This window comes from Lynx canadensis, chromosome B1, assembly GCF_007474595.2.
Source record: "Lynx canadensis isolate LIC74 chromosome B1, mLynCan4.pri.v2, whole genome shotgun sequence".
Classification (NCBI taxonomy): Eukaryota; Metazoa; Chordata; class Mammalia; order Carnivora; family Felidae; genus Lynx; species Lynx canadensis.
This window is the reverse complement of record NC_044306.2, coordinates 173,673,693-173,697,577: the sequence shown is the minus strand read 5'-3', so window position 1 is coordinate 173,697,577 and position 23,885 is coordinate 173,673,693. Positions and strand designations below refer to the sequence as shown.

The 23,885-nt window shown below is 40.6% G+C and overlaps 1 protein-coding gene across 5 annotated transcripts in view; it reads left to right on the top strand.

Annotated features, from left to right (window-relative positions):
• FAM114A1 (family with sequence similarity 114 member A1) overlaps nucleotides 1–22,000 on the top strand; it is a 69,297-nt gene extending 47,297 nt beyond the window's left edge. For 3 of the 5 annotated variants that reach the window (XM_030314043.1, XM_030314042.1, XM_030314045.1), the window contains 7 exons: nucleotides 2,319–2,442; nucleotides 7,867–7,958; nucleotides 9,647–9,808; nucleotides 10,952–11,091; nucleotides 13,993–14,065; nucleotides 18,431–18,484; nucleotides 20,304–22,000. In XM_030314043.1, coding sequence (XP_030169903.1) covers nucleotides 2,319–2,442; nucleotides 7,867–7,958; nucleotides 9,647–9,808; nucleotides 10,952–11,091; nucleotides 13,993–14,065; nucleotides 18,431–18,484; nucleotides 20,304–20,405 — 747 coding nt within the window. In that variant the 3' untranslated portion in view covers nucleotides 20,406–22,000. Of the gene's footprint in view, nucleotides 1–2,318; nucleotides 2,443–7,866; nucleotides 7,959–9,646; nucleotides 9,809–10,951; nucleotides 11,092–13,992; nucleotides 14,066–18,430; nucleotides 18,485–18,563; nucleotides 20,280–20,303 lie in introns of those variants that run through there. The other 2 variants (XM_032593007.1, XM_030314044.1) reach the window with 1 other exon arrangement.
• The last annotated feature ends 1,885 nt before the right edge of the window (nucleotides 22,001–23,885 follow it).

Below are 23,885 nucleotides of genomic sequence, written 5' to 3'. Positions count from 1 at the left end.
CTTGCTATTGGCTAAAACATAGACACATTATATGGAAATATAAGGAATTATTATCATTACTACTCTACTAGATTTAGGATGGCAACAGGCATGACAATGTGGTATACTATAAACCTTATGAAAAAACTAATCATTTTAATTGCTATTATACACAATAGCTCACAAGAACAGTAAGCAAGAATCTTCAAAATGGCACTCTATACTCCCTCTCAGGGAAAAGATTTACAAGGCAGACTGTCTACCCTTGTGTTCCCATCAACACTTAGCAGAATGCCAAGCATATAGTCAGCATTCTATGAATATTTATTGAGGAGTGCATGATTATTTATTATTGGATTGAAATAAAGATTCAATGCTCATCACCTTGGCATAATGGAATGAACTAGGAGGAAGCAAAAGAGATACTGTAGTAGAAAGATGCTGACAATAGATTCCTTTGCTAAAAAGAATCCTTTCCAAAGGATGCCCAAGGCATACAACCCCAGTGCATTCCCTCCCAGAGGATGGCTCCCCTCCAGAAGACATGAGGAAACCATAATGCCCCACATTTTCACTAAGTGTTGTGCTCAAGCACATTTATTCAATAATTACCTTTTTTATTTTACTCTTTGAAAACTGCTGTTTAAAAATACATCTGAATTGTAGGAATCTGATGTGGGCCTATCTAGGACCCTGAGACCTAATCATGAATATCTGAGCTGAAAAGAAGCTCTTAAAAGGTCAGAGCCAAAGGACGTGGGGGCAGCCATCATGCAGGGTGCGTTTGCCTCCACCTGCTGAACTCCATGACTGATGGGTTTGTGTGGATGCCTTCCTGCCACACTTCCTTCCGGAGCTCCTTGCCATTGCATTCTGTCCTCCTGATATACATGACAACTTCTAGGAAAATGTTTTCCTGGCATCCCTGATGCCCTCTCTAACCCTCTCGCTTACCCTGATGTGTGAATCTACAACCATAATGAATACAAAAACATATTCCAGGGGGCATTGCGGCTCCTCTGCTGGTTCTGGCTCCAGCAAGTGTTTGACCTGCAGAATGAAAACTTTACTACTTTACAGTCTTATGTCATTTTTTGTATGGTTTTTCCATGCACTATGGCCATTTTGAAAGTTCAAATCAGTCTTCAGATTCACAGAGGATGGCTGGCCATGTGTGCAAATAATTTTTAAGTGTTTACCGCGGTCAGTTTCAAAAGAGGGTCTCTGAAGACAATGAACAGGGAAGTTGTCAACTCAAGCATCATCCTCTGTGAAGTCTCCCTGCCCACCCTCTTGTCTCCCCAAGTGGGACTGAAGTCGCCTCCCTGGTGCCCCACTGCCCCCCATTCACATCTGTCATGGCCGTTAGCGGTTAGCCTGGGCTTTCCTCCTCTAGACTGCAAGATCTCTGAGAAGAAAAATGTCTCATGTGTTTTTGTAGCTCTGGTGTATAACCCACATCTGGCAAGTAATAATGTATGTATATCTGTATATGTAAAACATTTCTTTATGTGTTTGTTTATATGTATATGTATTATACATATGTTAATATTCTTTTATGTTAACATACATGACATATGTGTAATTTCTTGACTGTCACTGTAAGTACTTTTAAATACATTATCTCATTTAACCCTCAAAACAACCTTACAAGGGAGATGCTATTAGAACCCATTTTACAGATAAGGAAGGAAAGACATGGAAAGGTTAAATAAATTATCCCAGGTCACACAATTCATAAGTGAGGGACTCATATTTGTTTTTTTTTTTTAAGAGTGAGAGATAGCAAGCAGGGAAGGGACAGAGGGAGAAAGAGAATCTTAAGCAGCCTCCATGCTCAGCGCAGAGCACAGAGCCCAATGTGGGGCTCAATCCCGTGACCTTGAGATCATGACCTGAGCCGAGATCAGGAGTCAGTCGATTAACTGACTGAGCCACCCAGGCGCCCCACGGGGCTCATCTTTGAATTCAGAGTTGACAACATGTGTGTTTTTAACCACTTGGCTACAAGAGCTACCACCACAATTTACTTAGCGTCTGCCTTTTGCACCTGTGTCTCTTCACGGTCACTATTTCATTTACGTCACAAAGGATCACAATGAAGTGTGGCTCTCCCTTTAAAGTTGTAAAAGCTGAGGCCCAGGGAGCTTATGTAACTCACCCAAAGTTGCAAGGTTCATAGGCAGTAAATCCAGCGTTCAACCTGGCATTGCCCTCCGCCGCCCCACACACACACACCACCAATCGCCTGAGTCCTGGGAGAACTGGGGACGGCCCTGTGTAAATGTGAGTAATGAGAAGAAAAGATGACAGTTACGCTGACCTATTTCTGTTTTCAGGTTCAGTCATTTTTAACATCGCTTGATGGAGAGAAGCTGGAACTCTTAAAAAACGACCTAATTTCCATTAAAGACATCTTTGCAGCCAAAGAATTGGAGAATGAAGAGAATCAAGAAGAACAAGGTAAAGGAAAATAACCGGTTAAACAGCAAAACAAAGTGTTGGTATGATCCTTCAGAAACGGCTGTTAATAAACGCAGCCCTTTGAACAGGGGATGATTTAATGCAAGTGACCCTCCTCCTCGCTTCCAGAACACTCTGTACATCTGCTCTTGTTACAGGAGCTGGTCGCATTGATCTGTAGGGCGGGAACTCCTGATTGACACATCTTCATTTCTCTGGTGGGCAGCACAGTTCCTGACACATTACGGCGCACAGTAAACGCGAATGGTCACATGGACCAAGAACGCAGTGCCCTGAGCAGGGCCCTACTGACTTAAGAGGGCTTAAGATATGCTCTGATATCTAATTTCGTATCTGCATGCAGTGGGCAGGGCTTTTCATGGATTTCTTCTTGTATTTTTCTTTTCTTTCTTTCTTTCTTTTTTTTTTTTTAAGAATTTATTTATTTTGGAGGGGCAGAGAGAGAGAGGGAGAGATGAGCATAGAGCCCAACGTGGGGCTCAGTCTCACAACCCTATCATTACTTGAGCTGAAATCAAGAGTCGGACACTTAACCAGCTGAGCCACCCAGGCACCGCCTGAGAGTAATTTCTTACTGAGGTCATCACCTAGCACCGCAACCACAGTTGTTCAGGTTATGCTAACAGGCAACCATGGCCACACAGGCTGACTTCTCCTGGGACTCTCTCAAGGTCCCATTTGAAACATTTCCGCCATTTACTGGCTGCATGGCCTTGAACAAGTTAGGTAACCTTTCTGAAACTCGTTATCTTCACCTGCTAAATGGAGACAATTATACAGATTCCCAAGGGCTGTTGTGAGGCTCAAGTTAGAGAATATATGTAAAAATATTTATTACAGAGCCTGGCACACAGAACTGCTCAAAAACATTAGCTGGTATTGTTATTTAAAGTGCTAAAACAATGCTGGGACAATAGTAAAGGTACAATCAATTGTAGCTTTTATTTATGATTGCATTTGTTATTACCCACACAGCATAACGATCATGTGCCTTCATACCCATCAAAGAGCCGGAAGTGTTCTGTGCCCAGGTGTGTTACGTACCTTTAATCAAGGCTCAAGCATGAGAGCCAAGCGCTTCAGCCTCGTTGCTCAGGACAAGATTATTCTAGGCATTTGCAAACTTAGTTAAATACCATCTCCCACTTTAGTCCTTCATAGAGACCTTATGTGCCTTCAGTTTAATGAGGTTTATGCTCATTGCATCAAAATAGAAGACTCAGTTATACAGAACAATAGAAAGCAGTCAATATCAAAGAGACTATTGGAGAAGAATGTTTTTGAGATTTGTGTGTTTCTACAAAAGTCACAAAGGATGACAGCCTTGTCTTTGTTTTAATAATGAGAAACTAAGACACTAGCTGTCAAAGTTCACGCACATGGTATTATGGGCCCAAGATGAACCAATAGGGATGCCTGTTTTCCAGAGTAACAATCACCAGAAAGATCCACATTATTTCTCTTTGGTTTCATGATGCCTAAGGTAGACCTTGATCCTAATGGGGGAGTCATTGAGAACGACAAAAAGAAGATCCCAGATTTCCCCTAATGTCAGTACTGTTGCCAGTGCAACTTAAAGCAGCCCTGCATCCCCAACTAGGGTAATTTCTTAGAGAGGAACCTTGGTTCAATACTGTTAATACTGTTAATGCTACCATATATGATGTGTTTCAGTCAATACAGAGCTTTAGTAAATTGGGCTTTTCTCATATGACAAAAACAACAAAAATTGAAGTCCTGGACAGCATGCTTAAGAAATGGTACAGAACCCTATTACCACCCATAATATATCCATTTTCCCAAAGGGCATCTCCAGATTATCAAAACACTATTAATTTTAATTAATTTAATAGATAAATGTAAAACATGTAAAGAAAAACTGGGAGAAAAGAGTAGCGGGGTTGCCATTAAATCAATCCAGTTATGATGGAGCATGACAACTCCATAGAGGTGGACAGATTATCTAAAAGCTGTAAAGAGTTATCTCATCAGTGGGGGTGAGTGGATGAGCCAGGAACACTCTGAGAGAAACCAGAGCATTTGCATCCATTTTTTTTTTTCTTGTAAGCATTTACATTCCTAAAGACCCCTTAACATGTAAACAATGTATTTGCAAGTCTTGGAAAATATAACAAATTGTCGTTTTCAGCTAAACTCAACATCAGGCTCCTCTGCCTTTGATAATATTAGCTAATGATTTGCATGATTGTCTTTCCAGCAGTGTGTAATTTTATCACACTACTATAGGTCTCTAATTTGGTTTACCACTGTCATGAAGAGGTTCTAAAAGGCCATTTTCTATTTTTATCGCTTCAGTGAAGATCTTGACCACATGTACGAACCAAGAGTTGTAGTAATAGATATTCTTTGTTGCAACAGTATTGATCATCAGTTTTTATCTACTTCTGTTTTTCTCTACTTCCATTTTTCTCTGTGGCTTTTTTTCCCCTAAGATATCTGCTAAAAGTTATTGGTATCTTTTTCTGTTGTATAGAACAAATGCACATTTAAAAGCTGGAGAGGGGTACCTGGGTGGCTCAGTCGGTTAAGCATTTGACTCTTGATCTCAGCTCAGGTCTTAATCTCAGTGTCGTGAGTTTAAGCCCCGCACTGGGCTCCTGCTAGGTGTGGAGCCTGCTTCTAAAAAAAAAAAAAAAAAGTGGAGCTACACAAAGTATTTGCATCCTAATTTAGCATTGATGACTCCCAAATATTTTTAATCTCCCTATGTTATTTTTTAATGTTTATTTATTTATTTTGAGAGAGAGAGAGAGAGCAGGGGAGGGGCAGAGAGAGAGGGAGAAAGAGAATCCCAAGCAGGCACTGTGCTGTCTGCACAGAGCCCAGTGCAGGGCTTGATCCCATGAACCATGGAATCATGACCCGAGCCAAAATCGAGGTTGGATATTCAACCGACTAAGCCACCCAAACACCCCAATCTCCCTATGTTTCTATCTTTGTGGCACATAACAACATAGCTGATAAAATTTTAGTGTTTACAAATACTGTCACATTTGTTACATTATTTGATCTTTACAACAGTGCTACAGCAGAGATGGATGGGTTTTTTTTATCTAAATTTAGAGGAGGGTATGGAAGCCAAGAAGACCCATGACTAGCCCCAGGCCATATATTCTCTAAATGCAGGAGCTGGGGTAGAACCCATGCCTTCCACAACTAAATCCAGGGCTCTAACTTCCCTGCATCATTGCCTCACACAGAACAAGAAGTGAGAAGAACCAGGCAGTTTGGCAATGAGCCCTTGCTGATGCTGCACAGATGTGTGCCTGCCCCTCTTACTTTGCCTACGTAGGGAGGGTGAGACCAAGACCCCTGCCCAGCAGAGAGAGAGAATCTCAGCTTTGTCTCTGTCTCCCTAGCCCTTCATCTCTCCTTTCTTGCAAGTAGCTAATGAGAAGGCATTAGGTTGAAGACTAGGTTCAGGTAATCACCTCCTCCAGGAAGCCTTCTTAATACCTCTCTCAGGGCAAGATTTGGTGCTGTAAAAGCCTTCTCAATCAGTGCGCTTACCTCTTCGGGTTAGAACGATGCTTGTGTCAGCTTCATCCTGAACAAAGACAGCCATCTCTCTCTCTCTCTCTCTCTCTCTCTCTCTCTCTCTCTCTCTCTCTCCCGCCAAGGTACACACCTCCCTGTCCCTGCTGCAGCCACCCTGGCCTCCTTGCTGTCCCTGCGCAAGCCAGGCACACTCCTTCTTGGACCTTGTGTTGGTGGTGTCTCTGCCTGGAGATCTCTTCCCGTGCCCCATCTGGTGTTGCTCACCATCTCCTCCTCTGTCATTACTCAAATGGTACCTTCTCAGTTGCCCTCTCACTTCCCGACCACCAGCCACCCCCATTCCTCTTCCTTGGTTTATACTTCATAAAACTTTCCACCTGACACATATGTTTTACCTCTCTATTTTGTTCATGAATCTGTCTCTCCCCTGATAATATATGAACTCGGGTGATGATAAACTGATCAAGCCAAATGTTTTAAACAAAGACATACAAGTTACTCCGGCTGTCTTCACGAGCTGCTAATTAGCCATTTTGTCTATAAAACAGCAAAGGGCACATGCACACAAGTATTAGATACAGTTTTTCTCACATGGCTTAGTTCTCCCTGAAGGTAATGCCTTTCCCCACTGACACAAACCAGAGGATTTTCTACTCAGAGGGTTTTGAGATCATGTAATCAGGCCAGATTAATGATGCTTTTATTCTCCCCCAAACTGGTGGTAAACCCATTGTAGAATCAATTCTTTAGCACTTAGAAAATTTAAATATGGTTTCAATTCATACATATAAATGAGAAAAAGAAGTAAGATTATAACTTGTAAAAAAATCGTTTTTATTAGGGCACCTGGGTGGCTCAGTGGGTTAAGCATCTGACCGGCTCAGGTCATGACCTTGCGGTTCGTAAGTTCGAGCCCCGTGTCGGGCTCTGTGCTGGCAGCTCAGAGCCTGGAGCCTGCTTCGGATTCTGTGTTTCCCTCTCTCTCTGCCCCACCCCTGCTCGCAATCTGTCTCTGTCTCTCTCAAAAATAAATAAACATTAAAAAAATTTTTTTAATTTTTTATTGGCCCGCAATGACATTAATTTATTTTTATTTGATGGTATATTATACATAACATGATATATGTGATCTATATATTATTCTATAAGGTATAGTTTACCACCAAACTGTTTATTTAATAAATACTCAGTTTAGTACCTATTATGTTCCCGGCCACTGTGTTGGATGCTCTGGATTCAGGAATGAGCAAAAACATATACCATGTCTGTCCTTAGGTAGCTCCCATTCTGGAGGGAAGATATACCGTTAAGAAGTAGTATAGGACCAACAGGTGTCCTCGGAAACCTTGGGAAATTTCCCAAGAGATACAGTGTAGTTACATCAGGTAGTGTATGACCCACGAGACTAGCTCTGCTTGCTCAGCACTATGACTCTGTGGACAGAAAAGGGTGCCCTGGGTATTATTAGAGTTGCAGTGCTAAGCATAACAATACTCAAGGTCATAAATACAGTGTTGTCCCAGGTCTCTTCCACCATTCGTTTGTTCATTCAGTCATTCTTTCAACAAATAGCTACCGATCACCTATAGCTGTCAACAAGACAGACAGGTCCCTTCCTGCCCTCACGCTGCCTTCAGGTCAGCCTGGGGGCACCCCAGCTACAGCTTTGAGCAACGAGGCTGGGGCAGCCCTCACGTGGCGCTGCCCGAGCATCGTGGTGCTTGGGAGCGAGCAGCTCATAAGCTGCCCTCTGGCAGCCGGGGAGCAGACTGCTGCAGCCCTCACTTTCACTTTGACTGCGGGCTGTAAGGTTCGGGGAGCTGCCACATTCTGAAGGAGGAAAAATAAATCACGTTTCTTACTTCTGTCATTTTCTATTTCCAGCCTTAGAAGAAAAGGGAGAAGAATTTGCTAGCATGCTTACAGAGCTTCTCTTTGAATTACATGTTGCAGCCACGCCTGACAAACTCAATAAGGTCAGCACTGTCTAAGTCTCAGTTTTTATTGTTGTTGTTGTTTTTAAAGTTATCGGTTGTAAAATTCAAGAGATCCACCTGAAATGGAAAAACCCCAAACCCCAAATGGCACATGGTGATGGGGGGAGGAGAGTATGAGGTCACTAATTAAGATTCCAGGAGGCAACATAATGAAATGTGATGGGAGAGAACATGCTAGACTGTGTCAGGAGACCTGCCTTTTAGTTGCAACTTCACCAGTAATGACCCTGTGACCTTGAACAAGTCACTTCTCCTCAAAATAGAATTGTATATCAGAGCAGTGGGTATCTTCAGCATAGGGGAGGGAAAAGGGGTACAGAATCACCAAGGGGTTTTTCAAACTCCGTCTCCCCTCCCACGCTGCAGTGATGTGCCAGAATCATGCAGACAGAATCCCCTCAGCCGGGTCAGCCACACGCCCCCTCCCGCACAGAATGCTGGTGCCACGTGGCGTCTAAGAACCATCCAGCTTTTTCAGTCTGGGTTCTTCTAATTGTACCACAGCATGTTTTGCAACTTAGTGTAAGGACTTGCCGTGGAGTTTGTTAATGAAGACACTGCGTATTAAGTACTTAAAACTGTGTTATTTTTCCCATTCTCTTTTTTTCCCTTCTCTTTAGCAAGCAGTAGTTGATGTAGGCCCTCACTTAATCAAGGTGGGTGAGGAAAGGGCAGGATGAGGCAGTGAGGGGGAGACATGAGTAATTTCTTTATCTCAGATAGAGGTCACCGATTCTGGCAGGTCAGTGACTTGAACACAGTGGGAAATTGCCTCATTTATCTCTGTGCAGCACCTGCCACTGCTGTGTGTGTGTGTGTGTGTGTGTGTGTGTGTGTGTGGTGTCTCCAAGGTCCCACTGGCTTGTGGACATAGTCAGCTAAGCTTTAAGATGAGAAGTAAGTTTAACATAAGCTCAGATACAACTTTCACTTAAGCAAACAGCTTTAAACCGTAATGTAAAAACTCGGTGAGTCTGCCCTTTCTAAATTCAGAGAATGACAGATGGGGAAGGGGGGTTGTTCTGCTTGTTCAATTTAGCCATAATTTTTTAGGCTTACAGGTTTCTCAGACTGCACTCATGTGAGATTAAACTAGTCATGGAGCAGCTCCAGGTCTTTCCCACAGCTCCTCTCCTCCCCCCTTGAGGTCTAATGTCTCCATGACGAGGGAAGAGAGAACAGATCCATCCTTCACCTTCACTGCATGATACATTACTAGGTTCATGAAACATTAAGGGTTTCATGAGCCCTATCAAATGAGGAAATTTGCTTTAGCAATGACCCTGGCTAAGTCTCTAACCTATATATAAAAAAGTACTGTTATTCTTTTATAGTTGGTCATGAAAAGTGAAAAATATACTATCGGTCTTTCAAGGTGACTGTCCTTTTTATTCTTACCCGTGTATCCTTTCACAGTGTGTTTTAAAAAGGTCCTGCAGTGTTCTCGCCATACTTTCTATTCTGCCCCCTTTTCTTACTTTATATTCACCAGAAAGCACCAACAATGTGCTTTTAAGGGGACTAAGGAATTGCCTCATCACTTTTTGAATGTACAGAGAATCACCCTTGAAGGTTTAGGGCAACTTTACTGTAGTCTGGGGATAGGAATTTCTTCGTCTCCCAATTTGCATAATAAACGAATTGCTTTGGTTGGGGGGCCTTTGCAGGCCATGAAGAAGGCTCATGACTGGGTGGGAAAAGATCAAGCTACCGTATCAGTAGATATGGCAGAAGAGGCAGAGGAGAACACCAAAAAGGAAGAAAAGGAAGAGAAACCAGAAAATCCCGAAGAAGACAAAAAGGAAGAGAGAAGAACTAAGACAGTTGAGGTAAATTTATTTGAGATTACCTAAAGAGCAGTAATATTACCTTTATTTCACTAGTAGCCGAATTTCAAGTGAGGAGAAAGCACTTCATTTTCATTTGTACCCTGTTTCACATTATAGAAATATGAGTATTAATGGGATAAACACTAAAATTTCTCGATGCCAAGACAATTCGTGACTTAGCATAGATATTGTAGTTTTTCTCCAGAGCTTTACAATGATAATTTAAAGGAAAGAAGATCTTTAAGAACATAGTTGATTTATCATTAGGATAAAACTCCATCTTATATGCAAATTTGTAACTATAAAAGGTCTTTATGCCCCATAAACTAATGAGGTAATTGAAGCTTTTTCCAGAAAAAAACTTCATGGCCATGGTTTCTACTCTATAGTTTAATAAATTTATGTGAGCATAATTTATACCCTGTGTTCAAAAATGAGTTTGCAATAACTTCGCTTTTACATTGAATTTTCATTTTAGAGAAAGTAGATTTTAAATTCGATCACTATAAAGAAAAATGTCCAGTGAGGTTGACTTATTCAGCCATTCTTCCACAAGCATTTCTGAGCAGCTGCCTGTTGTGTGCCCAGAACTGCTCTGAGAACTAGGGACACAGATGTGAGTGTTTCCGTGACACCGGGGACCCGGCAACACCTCCATGTTATGGCAGCCTTTCTACTTAGAAAAGTCTCTGATACACCCATTCACCTTTGGGTAAACTTGTCAGGCCATTTTTTTCCCCAAGAAATATATATATATATTTTTTACAAGTTTATATATGTATGTGTGTGTGTGTGTGTGTGTGTGTGTATATATATATATATACACACACACACACACACAAGTTTATATATATATATTATATATATATAAATTTGTCAGGCCATTTTTCCCCAAGAATTATATATATATATATGGAAAAAATTTATATATATATTTTATATATATAAGTTTTTTTTCATTATAGGGTTGTTGTTGTTGTTTTAATTAAACTCTACCCCCCATTGTGGGGCTTGAACTCATGACTCAGAGATCAAGAATCGCATGCTCTACCAACTGAGCCAGCCGGGCCCCCCACATTATAGGATTTTCAACAAAGCTTCTGCTCCATGAATAATTTTCTTACTTGCATTTATCTGTTTCAGGAAGTATACATGCTGTCCATCGAAAGTCTGGCAGAAGTAACAGCACGTTGCATTGAGCAGCTGCATAAAGTAGCAGAGTTAGTTCTTCATGGGCAGGAAGAGGAAAAACCAGCTCAGGACCAAGCAAGAGTTCTGATAAAGTAAATGTTACTTTTAATTCTTATTTTTCCAATTTTACATGTATGTGCCATTCAGATACACACCCATAGAGGCATACACACACCCTAGGCTACTAAAGATTTAAATTATAAGGCAACTAATTCTATTGTTCCGTGGTCATCTTTAAAAATAGACTCTCTTAAGAATCACAAGATTCTTTGCTGAATAATGTTAACAAGAATAAGAACAATTAAGTAGACATTCTAGGGATTATTTATGAAGAGATTTAAGGAAAGAAACACTAAATCATTCAAGGATAAGTGTTTATTTTAATAGATCAAAGTCTTAAAAGTACAGACCTTTGAGGATAATTGCATTTTTAATGTACCATAAGAATAGAGAAAGGACACCTTGATGCAGCTTCTCAGCTAGCTTCCCAAAGATATTCAAACGCACCCCCATGGTTCCTAGCGACTTATACCAGCTCTGCATATTCTGAATTCTGGCAGTGATGGTTGTTGATGCAAGCCAGTTTCCTGTGGATTGCATGTGTGTGCATATGTGCTATCATATGTTACAGTCTTCCAACAAATAGTAGCTATTATTATTAGTTTATCTAGTGGAATAAAATGTAACCGTATGCACATGAAAATAGTTGGTATGGAGCTGAAAAACAAGCCATCAGCTCTTACCCGCATGTCTGTATGCCGTAGTGTGGAAAATTAGCACAGATCCAACACCTTCTCATTACTACACAGACACAGGAGCCGAAATAAGAGCCTCCTAAAAATACACAGGTACACAACACACACATCTCAATACACTCATTCACTTTGCTAGCTAACTAGTCTTTGCTTATTACTGTATTTGGCATTGTAGGTGGGGAGCAAATGTTTAGTCAGAGAACTTCCCAAAAAGTCGACATTAGCATCTTTGTACTACTGGTAGCATTTTTCCTCACTTGTAAGGAGGTGTCATCTAATCTAGATTTTCCTATCTAAACATGTGAAAATGAAAGGTGATCTAAGAACCACACAATCCTGCACGTAATAGGCTTAGGAAGAATATGTAGTTACCTCAGTCTATAGAAGGAAGAGGAAAGGGAAAAATAGGAAACGTTTAAAATATTGAGGAAGACATCGAAGTGGTATTTTCTATTTGTGGTGTTTGTTTGTAAAGGGAGAGTGTTCACAAGTCCCTAAGTATGTATAGCAGGACCTTATTCTTAGCATCTCTGATTTCCAGTCCAGATTATACCAACCTTACCAAGCTGCACCAAGCAAAAGGTCGTAAGGCCTCCCATGTGTCTGTATAATAAGTGCCTTTCCACCCACCTGCCCAAGGCCATAGACAAAATGGCTCTGGGCTATCCCCGGACCTTTCTCCTGACCCTTTCTGCAGATAAGTTTTGCATGGATGGATGGAATGGTAGACAGATAGATATAGCCCGACAAACCTAAATACATAGCTTAGACAGAACCCCTATTTATCAAAACAAAGCTCACTGCTCCTGACTTCACTAGATCTTAACATGTAAGAGTCTTAACTTGGAGTTACTATTTTTCTAATAGCATTCTAACCACTATTCATAAGAGTCGTATATACTAGTTATAGAAGGAAATAGATAATATTCACATTGTTAGGTTAATTGGATTGTTTTTGGTTTTTGTCATCATCTGTGATGTTATGACAAATGTTGCCTTGTTAAATATTTGTGCCCGTCTAGCATTATTTTCCTGAGGTAAAGTCCTAGTAGTCAAATGGCTAGAATAAACTTGGGGTTTTGATAGAAGTCTTTAAAAACAGATTTTATAGGGACGCCTGGGTGGCTCAGTCAGTTAAGCGTCTGACTACGGCTCAAGTCATGATCTCACAGCTTGTGAGTTTGAGCCCCACGTCGGGCTCTGTGCTGACAGCTCAAAGCCTGGAGCCTGCTTCGGATTCTGTGTCTCCCTCTCTCTCTGCCCCTCCCTGCTCATGCACTGTCTCTCTCTCTCTCTCTCTCTCTCTCAAAAATAAATAAAAACATTAAAATTTTTTAATAAATAAACAAAAACAGATTTTATAGGATCTTTATTATGAGGTACATAATAAAAACTTAATCAAGAAATTAAGAGACATCTGAATTTGAATTCCAGCTCTATCACTTATTACTACATGTCCTAAGCAAGTTACTTAATCTCCTTGGGGCACCTGGCTGGCTCAGTCAGTAGAGCATGCAACTGTTGATCTCCAGGTCATGAGTTCAAGACCCAAGTTGGGTGTGGAGCCTACTTCAAAAAAAAAGTTACTTAACCTTCTTAAGCACCAGTTTCACCATCTATAAAATGGGGATATTAATGTAATCTTTAAAATCACTATGAGGATTAAATATGATTATGCATATAAAAACACTTAATGAATGCTCATTATTATTTCAAAATGACCAAAAAGCTAGAGAAAAGCCACTTGGCAAGAAGCTTATACCCCTAAACCTATGGAGCTCAAGCCTCAAATTTTCCTGCATATGCTTTTGATTCTAAAATGAGGTAGGGTGAGGGTGCCTGGGTGGCTCAGTTGGTTAAGTATCCAACTCTTGATTTCAGCTCAGGTCATGAGCTCAGGGCTGTGAGTTAAAGCTTTGAGCTGGGCTCTGCAGTGAGCTGTGAAGCCTACTGGGAAGAAGGGAGGGAGGAAGAAGGAAAAGGAGAGACAGAGGAAGGGAGGGAGGAAGAAAGAGATAGGGTGATTATTCATTAATTATGCATGCAGAGAAAAACCAGGATTAGATTAAACTATGATTGTGAACCATGAAAGATTATTGAGGGAAACATTTCTGCAGAGCATCTTCAAACTTGTGTGTGTTCTTTTCAATGAATATGGTATCAGTATCAGTAATTTTCTTGATTTTTAAATTATTTTATCTTATGGAAAATCCCCCCAAACCTCCTATTTTCTTTCAGATTAACTACTGCAATGTGTAAAGAAGTGGCCTCCTTATCAAAGAAGTTTACGAGTTCTTTAACCACTGTTGGGGTAAGTTTATCATAGTGATTTTTTTTTCACCTGTTTTGGGAGATGAGCCTGTGAGGAGCTGTGAGAAGTGCAGTGCCTTCTTTGTTGGCTCCGTAAAACAGAAGCCGCGCCATGATGTTTACTAAAACCAGGCCAGGAGCACCTTCTGTTAGAACAGGGAACTTAGGGCTCTCATCTGACTGGGTTCTATCCTGATGCTGCCATCTCTGACTTACAAGGTATTAAGTGGGTCTTGAAACATCTCTGGACCTCATTTCCTCTATTTGTTTAAAAAGAAGTCAAATAAAAGTTCCTTTCATTGTGTAATACTTGTGATATATAATTCTATCTATCTATCTATCTATCTATCTATCTATCTATGTATCTATCTATCCTATGAAAATAGTTTTGAATACTCACATTCACTATTGCCCTCAGAACCTGTTGTTTATGCCACCCACTGTGAGAGGTTTCCTTATTATTACTCTTCAACTTTAACCAAAAGAAAAAAATTCTACCTGTTGGCATAAGTGTTTCTATTCTCAAGGTAACAAGTTTGAAAGGTTTGGCGTTTGGAGGTGTGGCTTCTGGTTATTTTCTTCAGAAGCCAGTCACATTATATAACCCTACCTTAGTGGGATTGGGAAGACAAGTGGAAAATATTCCTTTTTAACCTTTTTCTTTTTAAAAAATTTTTTCTCCTTTTAAAAAAAAAAAAACGTTTTTTAATGTTTATTTATTTTTGAGAGGGAGAGAAACAGAACTGAGCAGGGGAGGGGCAGAGACAGAGGGAGAAAGAATCTGAAGCAGGCTCCAGGTGCTGAGCTGTCAGCACAGAGCCTGATGCAGACAGAGCTCCAACTCAGGAACTCATGAACTGTGAGATCATGACCTGAGCTGACATTGGATGCTTAACCTCTGAGCCACCCAGGCATCCCCTCCTCCACTTTAATCTTTCTACTTTTTCTTTTAAGGCCCTGGATTCAAGGGCAGATGATTCTTGCCATGAGAAACAGCAAATTTTATTTCCTTTTTTTTGTTAGGGTGTTTTTTGGTTGCAAATGTGTTAGTTTCCCAGGGTTGCCATAATGGGTACCATGCAAAGGGGGGGCTTAAACAAGAGAAATTTATTGTCTCACAGTTCTGGAGACCGGAAGTCTAAAACCAAGGTGTCAGCAGGGACATGCCCTCTCAAGAAGCCTCTAGAGGAGAATCCTTCCTTGCCTTTTCCAGCCGCTATAGCCCCAGGCATTCTTTGGCTCATGGCAGTGTAACTATAATCTCTTTCTCTGCCTTCACATCATCCTCTCTTTGTGTATTTCTGTGTCCAGATTTCTCTCTCCTCATAAGGACACCATTCATATTCGATTAGGGTATGACCAGTGGGACCTCATCTTAACTTACTACATCTGCAATGACCCTATCTCCAAGTAAGGTCACATTCTGATGTCTTGGAGGTTGGGATTTCAATATATCTTTCTGGGAGTACATAATTCAATCTATAACAGGAAGTGACAGAAACAAGCTGTACGTAATCTAGACAGAAAGGGGACTTTATTAAAGGCAGTAGAGTAATGTGAGCAGCTGTGGGGATCCAGCACCAGAATATGTATTCCCTCTCTCTCCAAAACATTGCCATTAATGTGACTCAATTGTAGCATTTCCCAGACCCCATGTCTCTCCATTCAGATTCTGAGTTCCTGGGTGAGACTACTGAAAGGCTCATCAGTGTGGGTCACAGGTCCGCTTGGTATCACCCGTAGTGACTGGGGACAGGATCATATCATGCAGACCTACCTGGCTGCTGGGGTGCACTTTCCCCCCACCCTGCTACCCACTGAGGCCAAGGTCAGTTCTCAAAAGAAGTGGAAGTGATTGCGGACCTGACTGTCAGGAAATGTGTGTTTCCCACACTTCTGTAAGCGACTCGATTAATCAGGGATGAACTACATACCACCTATCCATTCTGTTCTCGAGGAATCTGGTTTGTTTCTCCTATTTTGTAAAACATCAACCCTTAGACTTGTATAATTTGGGGGCTTCCGCAATAAGAGCTTCTGTATGTAGACAGAGTGAAGAGGGAGACAGAAGTTCGTTGATATGATAGGCTTGATGAAATGCACGTGTGTGTTCGGTGTTGTCTGAGTGACAGACACCCAGGGACTTTGGTGTAACTGCCAGATTCACAGGGAGGTGTGAGGTCCTAATCAGGATGACATGGCCTCGGCGACTCAGCTTCCCAAAGCTTCTCACTCTTTCCCCAGTTCACTAGGTGGGAAACTGAGGCCCAAAGGGGTGAGACAGATGGCCAACTGTTTCTCTATGGCTGCCTACTGATGAGGATATATGTGTCTGTGCGTGTGTGTGTGTGTGTGTGTGTGTGTGTGTTGTATATTGTATATGATTCACATTAAACATTCACTTGTTTACATTAGTGGGTAATATTCACAGCATTGCTTCCCATTTCTCTTGACATGCCATCTTCCAGTACAGTACTTCTCAAATCTTAATGGGAAGGCAGATCACCTAGAGAACTTTTTAAAATGCAAGTTCTGAGTCAGTAGACCAGGGATGAGGACTGAGTTTCTGCATATCTAATAAACTCTCAGATGAGAACAATGTTCCTGATTCACAGTGTACATTTTGAGCAGCAAGGCTCTAGCTACTGGGCATGTACTTGAACGTATACATATGTACACACTTACATATATGCACATGTATACAAATGTTTGCATGCGCAAAATCAAGAAGACACACGTTACCACTTTGGAGAAGGAAAAAGCTAAAGCTGAGTTTACTGAAATGCCATCCCATCCCAACACTACCCCTGATCTTGTGCTAAGATGAATCATTTATATCAAGTTTCTGTTTTCTAAAACAGCCGTTATTCATAACTTGAAGTTAATGAGTGTGTATTGCTCTCCAGACTCCATTTAAATTGCTTGCACATCTCATTGATTCTGAAAGCCAATGTCATTTTATTGCCCTCGTTTTGATTATATTTTAGAGGTTTATTGATAATCAAATAAACATGAAAGCAAATACCATAATGGATTTTCTGGTTAGTTACTAAAATGACTGGGGTTTTAAAGAGTTTTTCCCCAAGACTCCATTATGGTCTCCCCAGTAAGACATTACTTTGCCCTCAGTAAAGTAGTGTCAATGAGAGTGGGCTGCTCTGGAAAGATCTATCTCATTTATATATTTTTGTTTACCATAAAGTCATCTGGATACAGTAAGGAAAACCAGCCTATTAAGATTGCCCTCTGTCTTTCCAGTCCCTTTAGTTATTTATTGTCTAAGAGTAAAGTGAACAGTTAGAGAAGACTGTTGATTGATAGACCAATAGTGGAAATAATGATACTAACTAATACTAGCTCTCATTTTTTGAACACCTACTTAATATCAGGCTCTGTATTTTGTGTGCTTTACATATATTCATGTTTTGCAAAATGGAATCTCCAGATCTGTCTGTAAGTTGTACTTAAGAATGTGTTAATTTTCTACTAATCTGGAAGATGCACTCTGTAACCAAAGACCCATGTTTGCACTTAAAAGAAAAAATAAGTCTAGACCAGGGTCAGCTCTAGGGTAGACTAGTAAGGTGCTTAACTCACCCACAGATGTGAGAGCTTACCTTGCCCCCATGCCTCCCCAAAAAGACAAGGAAACAACTTCAGTCATCTAGATACATATTTTCATGTAAAATTTAAAAAAGCAGGGCGCCTGGGTGGCTCAGTCGGTTAAGCATCCGACTTCGGCTCGGGTCATGATCTTGCAGTTTGTGAGTTTGAGCCCTGCATCGGGCTCTGTGCTGACTGCTCAGCCTGGAGCCTGCTTTGGATTCTGTGTTTCTCTCTCTCTCTCTGACCCTCCCATGCTCATGCTGTCTCTCTATCTCTCTCTCTCAAAAATAAATAAATATAAAAAATTTTTAATCAAAATGAATGCAAAAAGATCATGATGAACCAAATATCAACATTTTAAGTAGAGACAAGATCCAGCCCTATACTTGGGCAACTCAGCCTCACTCACCTCCCCATAATCCCAGACGTGCTACAAACTTTCAATAGTTAAAAAATGTCTGAGCTTAAATTTCTAGCTATGTGACCTTAAACAAGTTACTCAACTTTCCTGATTCCTATTTTCTCATCCTTACTTTAGGTTATCATGGTACCTACCTACCTACCTACCAGGATTTCTGTCGAAATTAAATGAGATTAGATAGAAGCAGCACCTAATGTGAAGTCTGGTCTGTAATAAACATTCCACTTCTCCTCTTCCTCTTTAAGAGATCCCTCTACAAAGCCATCATATGACATTTCATGTGGCAAGCTTTATACTATGAGCACCTAATCTGTCAATTTCATCCTTTTGATTCCACAGAGCAACAAGAAGGCTGAGGTTCTTAACCCCATGATCAATAGTGTATTGCTAGAGGTAAGTGGCCCCCAGAGAGAAAGGGCTTCTGAATCAAAGCAAATGTTAGAACTACTTGTTTTGTTTGTCTTTTTCCCAGGCAGCAAGTGTTATTCCAGTTCTAAATCTTATCATCAACAGTCGCTTTTGAGCACATTTGTGTAGCTCAACCAGCTGTAAACCCTTGGGTGAAGCAACAATACCTAATTTTCAAGAATTCCTGATTATAAAGAGAAACGCTAAGCTTGCACGTTATTTCTGTTGCTGTTTCCTCCAGCAGAAGCACATTTCTGCTGCCAAGTTTGACACCAGATTTAACACTGTGATTATTGGCTGCAATGAGGGATTCTTGCTCAATGGTGATTTTTGTAAAAATGAGCCCTTGTCTCCATTCACGATCACCTTTGGTTTAGCCGGGTCTAAGCTTTAGACTAACAATATTGACAAGTTGACTGTTTAGCCTCTGTCTGTTCAGTGACCAGAGGCACTGTCCTCAGAGATCACTCACTCCCTGGCCTGTCGGCTCACCAGGACTTTGTAACACTGATACGAAGCTGTCCCGATACTGCTGTGGTTTTACCAGAAGCCAGTGACAGAAGAGAGAAGAGGCCCCGGAGGCCACATTCCTGAGTCATAGTCACGGTGTCCTACCTGTGGCTGGTGGAGGAAAACCTTCCATCAGGGGCCCAGCTATAAGGACCTGGCACATCTATAGCCCCAGGGCACCCAGCTGAAGCCACGGGTATTAACCAGTTTGAACACGGGCAAATGCATATACAGTTTTTTGTTGTCTGAAGTAGCTGTCAGTTGCAGCGTTTGGAAATTACCAAATACAAGTCAGGGAAGGCTACCTATATATTTATAATGTTTGTAGAAATTGTGCCTTACTGTTAGGGAAAACTACCAAGGTACAAAAGTAACAAAGTGGTGACATCAAGTGTTACCATTTAGGACACAGCCACGCAGTGGGATGAAGTCAACCAGAAGGGACAAGGAGCTATAGGGGCAGGTTCTGGAGGACACAGCTAAGAGGAAAGCCAGGCAGTCAGATGCAGAATATGGAACAAGAAAATGTCTCCCCTGGCCACCCAGAAGGCATCGGCAGATTAATTTACTATGTCAGTCATGAAGAATATGAAGTCAAGTGTTTATTTATTTCCCCGGTGGGAGTTTTCTTATGTTTTAGTGACCTGAAACATTACATAGCCTCTCGACCGACCGCGGTATGCAAGAATACCACAGAGCTTTGCTTCACTATATGCTAACTAATTTGGATGTAAATTTTAAAAAATAAAAAATAAAGTTAAAAAAATTCTTAAAAAAAAAAATACCACAGAGCATGAATGACAACATCAAATATCCAAACCAAGTAGAAGGTACCCATATGCATTCAAGGATTTGCCATGAATGATTACACAGTACTATCTCCAGTTCGCTTTATGTAGCCCATTCCTGTTTATTCATCTCTAGGTTAGGGCAAACTAGAGCTTCCTTCATACTGTGCTTTTGTGTTATTTTAGGACAGTGGGGTTGGTCTGGGAGAGGAATAGGGAAGACTGGATATATTTGGTCATGAATATACACATATCGATGTAGCCTCAAAGTCCATGGAAATGACTTGCCTCATGTGAAGTGAATTCTTCTATTAGTATAGATAATTAAGAGCTGAACACATTTCATCCAAAGGACTGTGTTTACAATTGCCTTAAGCCCCAACATTAAAGGAAAAATATTTTAAAATATTGTGAGGTTTGCAAGGAGGGACCATTATCAAACTGGAAGGATTGTCCAGGTTGAACTCTGCAAACAACCCTTGAGCCACATTTCTCCCTTCTCCCAGGGCTGCAATAGCACGACATACATCCAGGATGCCTTCCAGCTGCTGCTGCCTGTGCTGCAGGTCTCACACATCCAGACCAGTTGTTCAAAAGCACAGCCGTGACCTGGCCAGACTCCCATCTAGTGAAAGAAAAGGCAGGCCACATTGCTCTGTTATATATCAGTGAAGGGGATGTTCTCTGCACATCTGGCCACAGACGCCCCTTTGAGGACTCTACAAGCAATTTTGCACGGACAGTATGGAGAACGCAAGTTGAGAGAGAATATCATTTCTCTTAATGTATATGGTTGTTTTTACAAATAAGTGTATTTCCTTTATGTTAATTTAAGTTTACAAGGCTTTATATTGATAATTTCCTTTAATTTGAAGTTCATTCACCAATATTCATTTCCATTTTCCTGGTCAAGCATGCTATATTTAGAAATTCATGGGTAGATCCTATACTTTTTATTTAATCCTTTAAATTCCCACCTTTAAATGTCCCATTCTTATGGTATTACTTTAAATCAAATCTTATACTGAACTTAGTTTTGTTACATAAATATGGCAAAGATAACACTACTTACAGATATTACCTATTATAGTAAAAGAGAAACATAAATATCTCTTTATAGTAATTCATTCTGAAAACAAGCTTTCATTGAACTCCTACTGCGTGCTCACAACAGAAGAACATGATCTGAACCCAGGAAAAGAGTAGTTAGGTACTCTAAGTAATCTTTATGCCCAATGCGGGACTCAAACTCACAACCCTGAGATCAAGTTGCAAGCTCCATCAACTGAGCCAGCCAGGTGCCCCTAGACAGATGCTCTAAAAGAGGATTAATAATAATTCTTAAAATGCTTAAAAATCCTAATAAATTTTCCAAACCTTAAGAGTTTTGATGAGCAAGGTAAAACTAGTGTTTTTGTTTTTTTTAATGTTCTGCTCTTCGATGTATTCTTGTATTTTTCCATACTCCTTGGACTTTTTGATCCCAAACTTTATATATGGCGTGAAAATATATATGAAAGGGGGGTACTAAAGAGTATTCAGTTTAAACTAGACTTTTTGTGACCATAAGTACATGATAGCATAATTACAAAGCCTGGAAATATCCGAATAGAAAATTAAAGGGATTTGAACACAACACACCCCCAGACTGCATCTTTAACTCCGAGTCAAGCTATTGTATAAATACACACATCACACTCCCCAGTGGTAAATACCATCATTGCTTCTAAAGGGCAGAAAATACTGATGTGTGGCTTGACTAACTGGTAGATTGATCCATGACAGATTTCACTGAAGACCCGGTGGCCAGGAGAGGCATTGTCTGTGAACACTTCTCCTGAGCTCCATACACTCATTCTGGTGGGGGTTCATCCGAGCCCCATCAGCATCCCGACGGGCATTGTCACAAGATGTCTTGCTCCCTGGTTCTCTCTAAGGCAAATGAACCTTGTACTTTTATAGGGGTGAAAATCCTTTGTTCACATATGCTTTCCCTCCCCTGATAGAGTAGACTGCCTATGTTCCATACAGGCAAAGTAGGAATATTTTAATATTATCCTGTGTCTTATTAGCATTTTACTTGTGTCCTACATTTCATTTTGTGTATCTCCTGAAACAACCAAATAGAAAACATAAGAATAATTATTTACAATCTGGAAAAGAACTCTCTGAGGAATCAATTAAAGATGCTTTTTTTTCTATTGTTTTTTGATTGCCTGAAATGTTTCTGATATTAAGTCTAGAGAAAAATTAACTGCCAAAAGTGCAATTACCTCTTCATAAATTTTGTAGGTATTGTGTACAGAGCAGAGGAGAGGACTTAGATTTACGATTTCTCCACAACAGATTTTTTAGCATCAGATGGATTTATAGATGTTAACTGGAAATGTAATGGAAACAAGTAGTTTCAAAGGAACTAGATTCCCAGAAATAGGCTTTAAGCCCAACTTCACCCATATAGTTTATAGAAAAATTTTTAATCACAAAATGAAATAGAAATCTGTAAAAGAATAAAAGAAATAATTGTTCCTTAAAAAGTGGTTGACATTATTTACATTGCATTTACATATCTTTTAATGATAAAATATCAAAGGTTGCCAGGTAGAAACATAGGCTGACAGATGATTCCTGGGCCCTAGCTCAATGGTCTGTGAATTACATTATTTAACAGAGAATAATCACTTAAAATATATCCACCCTCCAGGATTGCTCTCTTTCAATACTGTTTTTCATCATCACTTTTAAATAATTGCTTCTTCGCTTTGCTTTAAAACCTAGCAAAGCACAGGATCCAAATCTGGGCAAATGTCAATCAGTTACTGAATGAATGATTTAGCAGGCTTACTTTGGAAGTTTTGTATTCCTTCAATAATCCTTTACATAAATTGGGTTCGTTTCACTCTTTGCAATTACCCTGAACAAGTGTGCCAGGTTTTTTTCTTACATCAAGTGCAAACTAAGTTCCAGTCTAAATAACGAATGTAGTCCTATGCCTGTGCCTTATTAAATAAAAAACATCAAAAGTGTATTTCCAATTCAAAGCAAAACGCATCCAAGAAAAATTGCTTTGGGGTATTGATACATACAGCTCTAAAGGGTAAAAATTGAGCGCCAAATCTTAAAGCAGAGGCGTAAGCTTGAATATTCTATCCCACTGAGGACAGAATTCTGTCTTTTCTCTGGGTCTCACACTGGGCTGCACATCACACTCATGATTAAATGCGTGGTGTGACAAGCTGAGGCGGTGGCAGGAGTCAGCTGGGGTATGCAGCAGCCTCAGCAACACCAACTAAGGAACCATGGACCTCAGCAGCAGAGCTCAGAGGGGATGAAGGCTTAAGCACCAGCCTGGGGTGGGTTAAAGGAAGCTGCTAAATGTAGAAGTCTGAACCCAGAAATGAGAGCATTTCCTGTGCTTGGTAGAAGTCAGCTGACCCACCAGGAGCTCTCCTATCTGGAAAGTCACCTTCTGCACAGGCCAGCCATGCTGCACTTTTTAGAAACAAGAGCAGGCAGATTTCAATCAAAGCCATCCCAGAGGTCTAGGAATAACATCTTAGGGAAGTAATTTAGCAAAAATGCAAAAAAAAAAAAAAAAACCTATTTCTCTTCTTTCATAAAAATAAATAGGGAGAGATGATTGATAGATAGATAGATAGATAGATAGATGATAGATAGATATAGGTAGGTAGGTAGGCAGATAGAGTGTATGCTGAACAGATGGGGTGGATCATAATACATGATTTCAATCCATGTTTAATTTTGTAAGTGAAATTATTCTTCAGCATCAAGGTAATTTTTGTAATGTAAAATTTGCCCTTTGATCTTCCTTTTAAGGATGCTCTACATTCTGGGGGTACCTGGGGGGCTCAGTCAGGTGAGCATCTGACCTCCGCTCAGGTCATGATCTCGCCATTCCTGAGTTCGATCCCTGCATCAGGCTCTGTACTGACGGCTCATAACCCAGAGCCTGCTTTAGGTTCTGTGTCTCCCTCTCTCTCTGCTCCTCCCCCACTCATTCTCTCTCTCTCTCTCTCTCTCTCTCTCTCTCTCTCTCCTTCAAAAATAAAGAAACATCAAAAAAACTT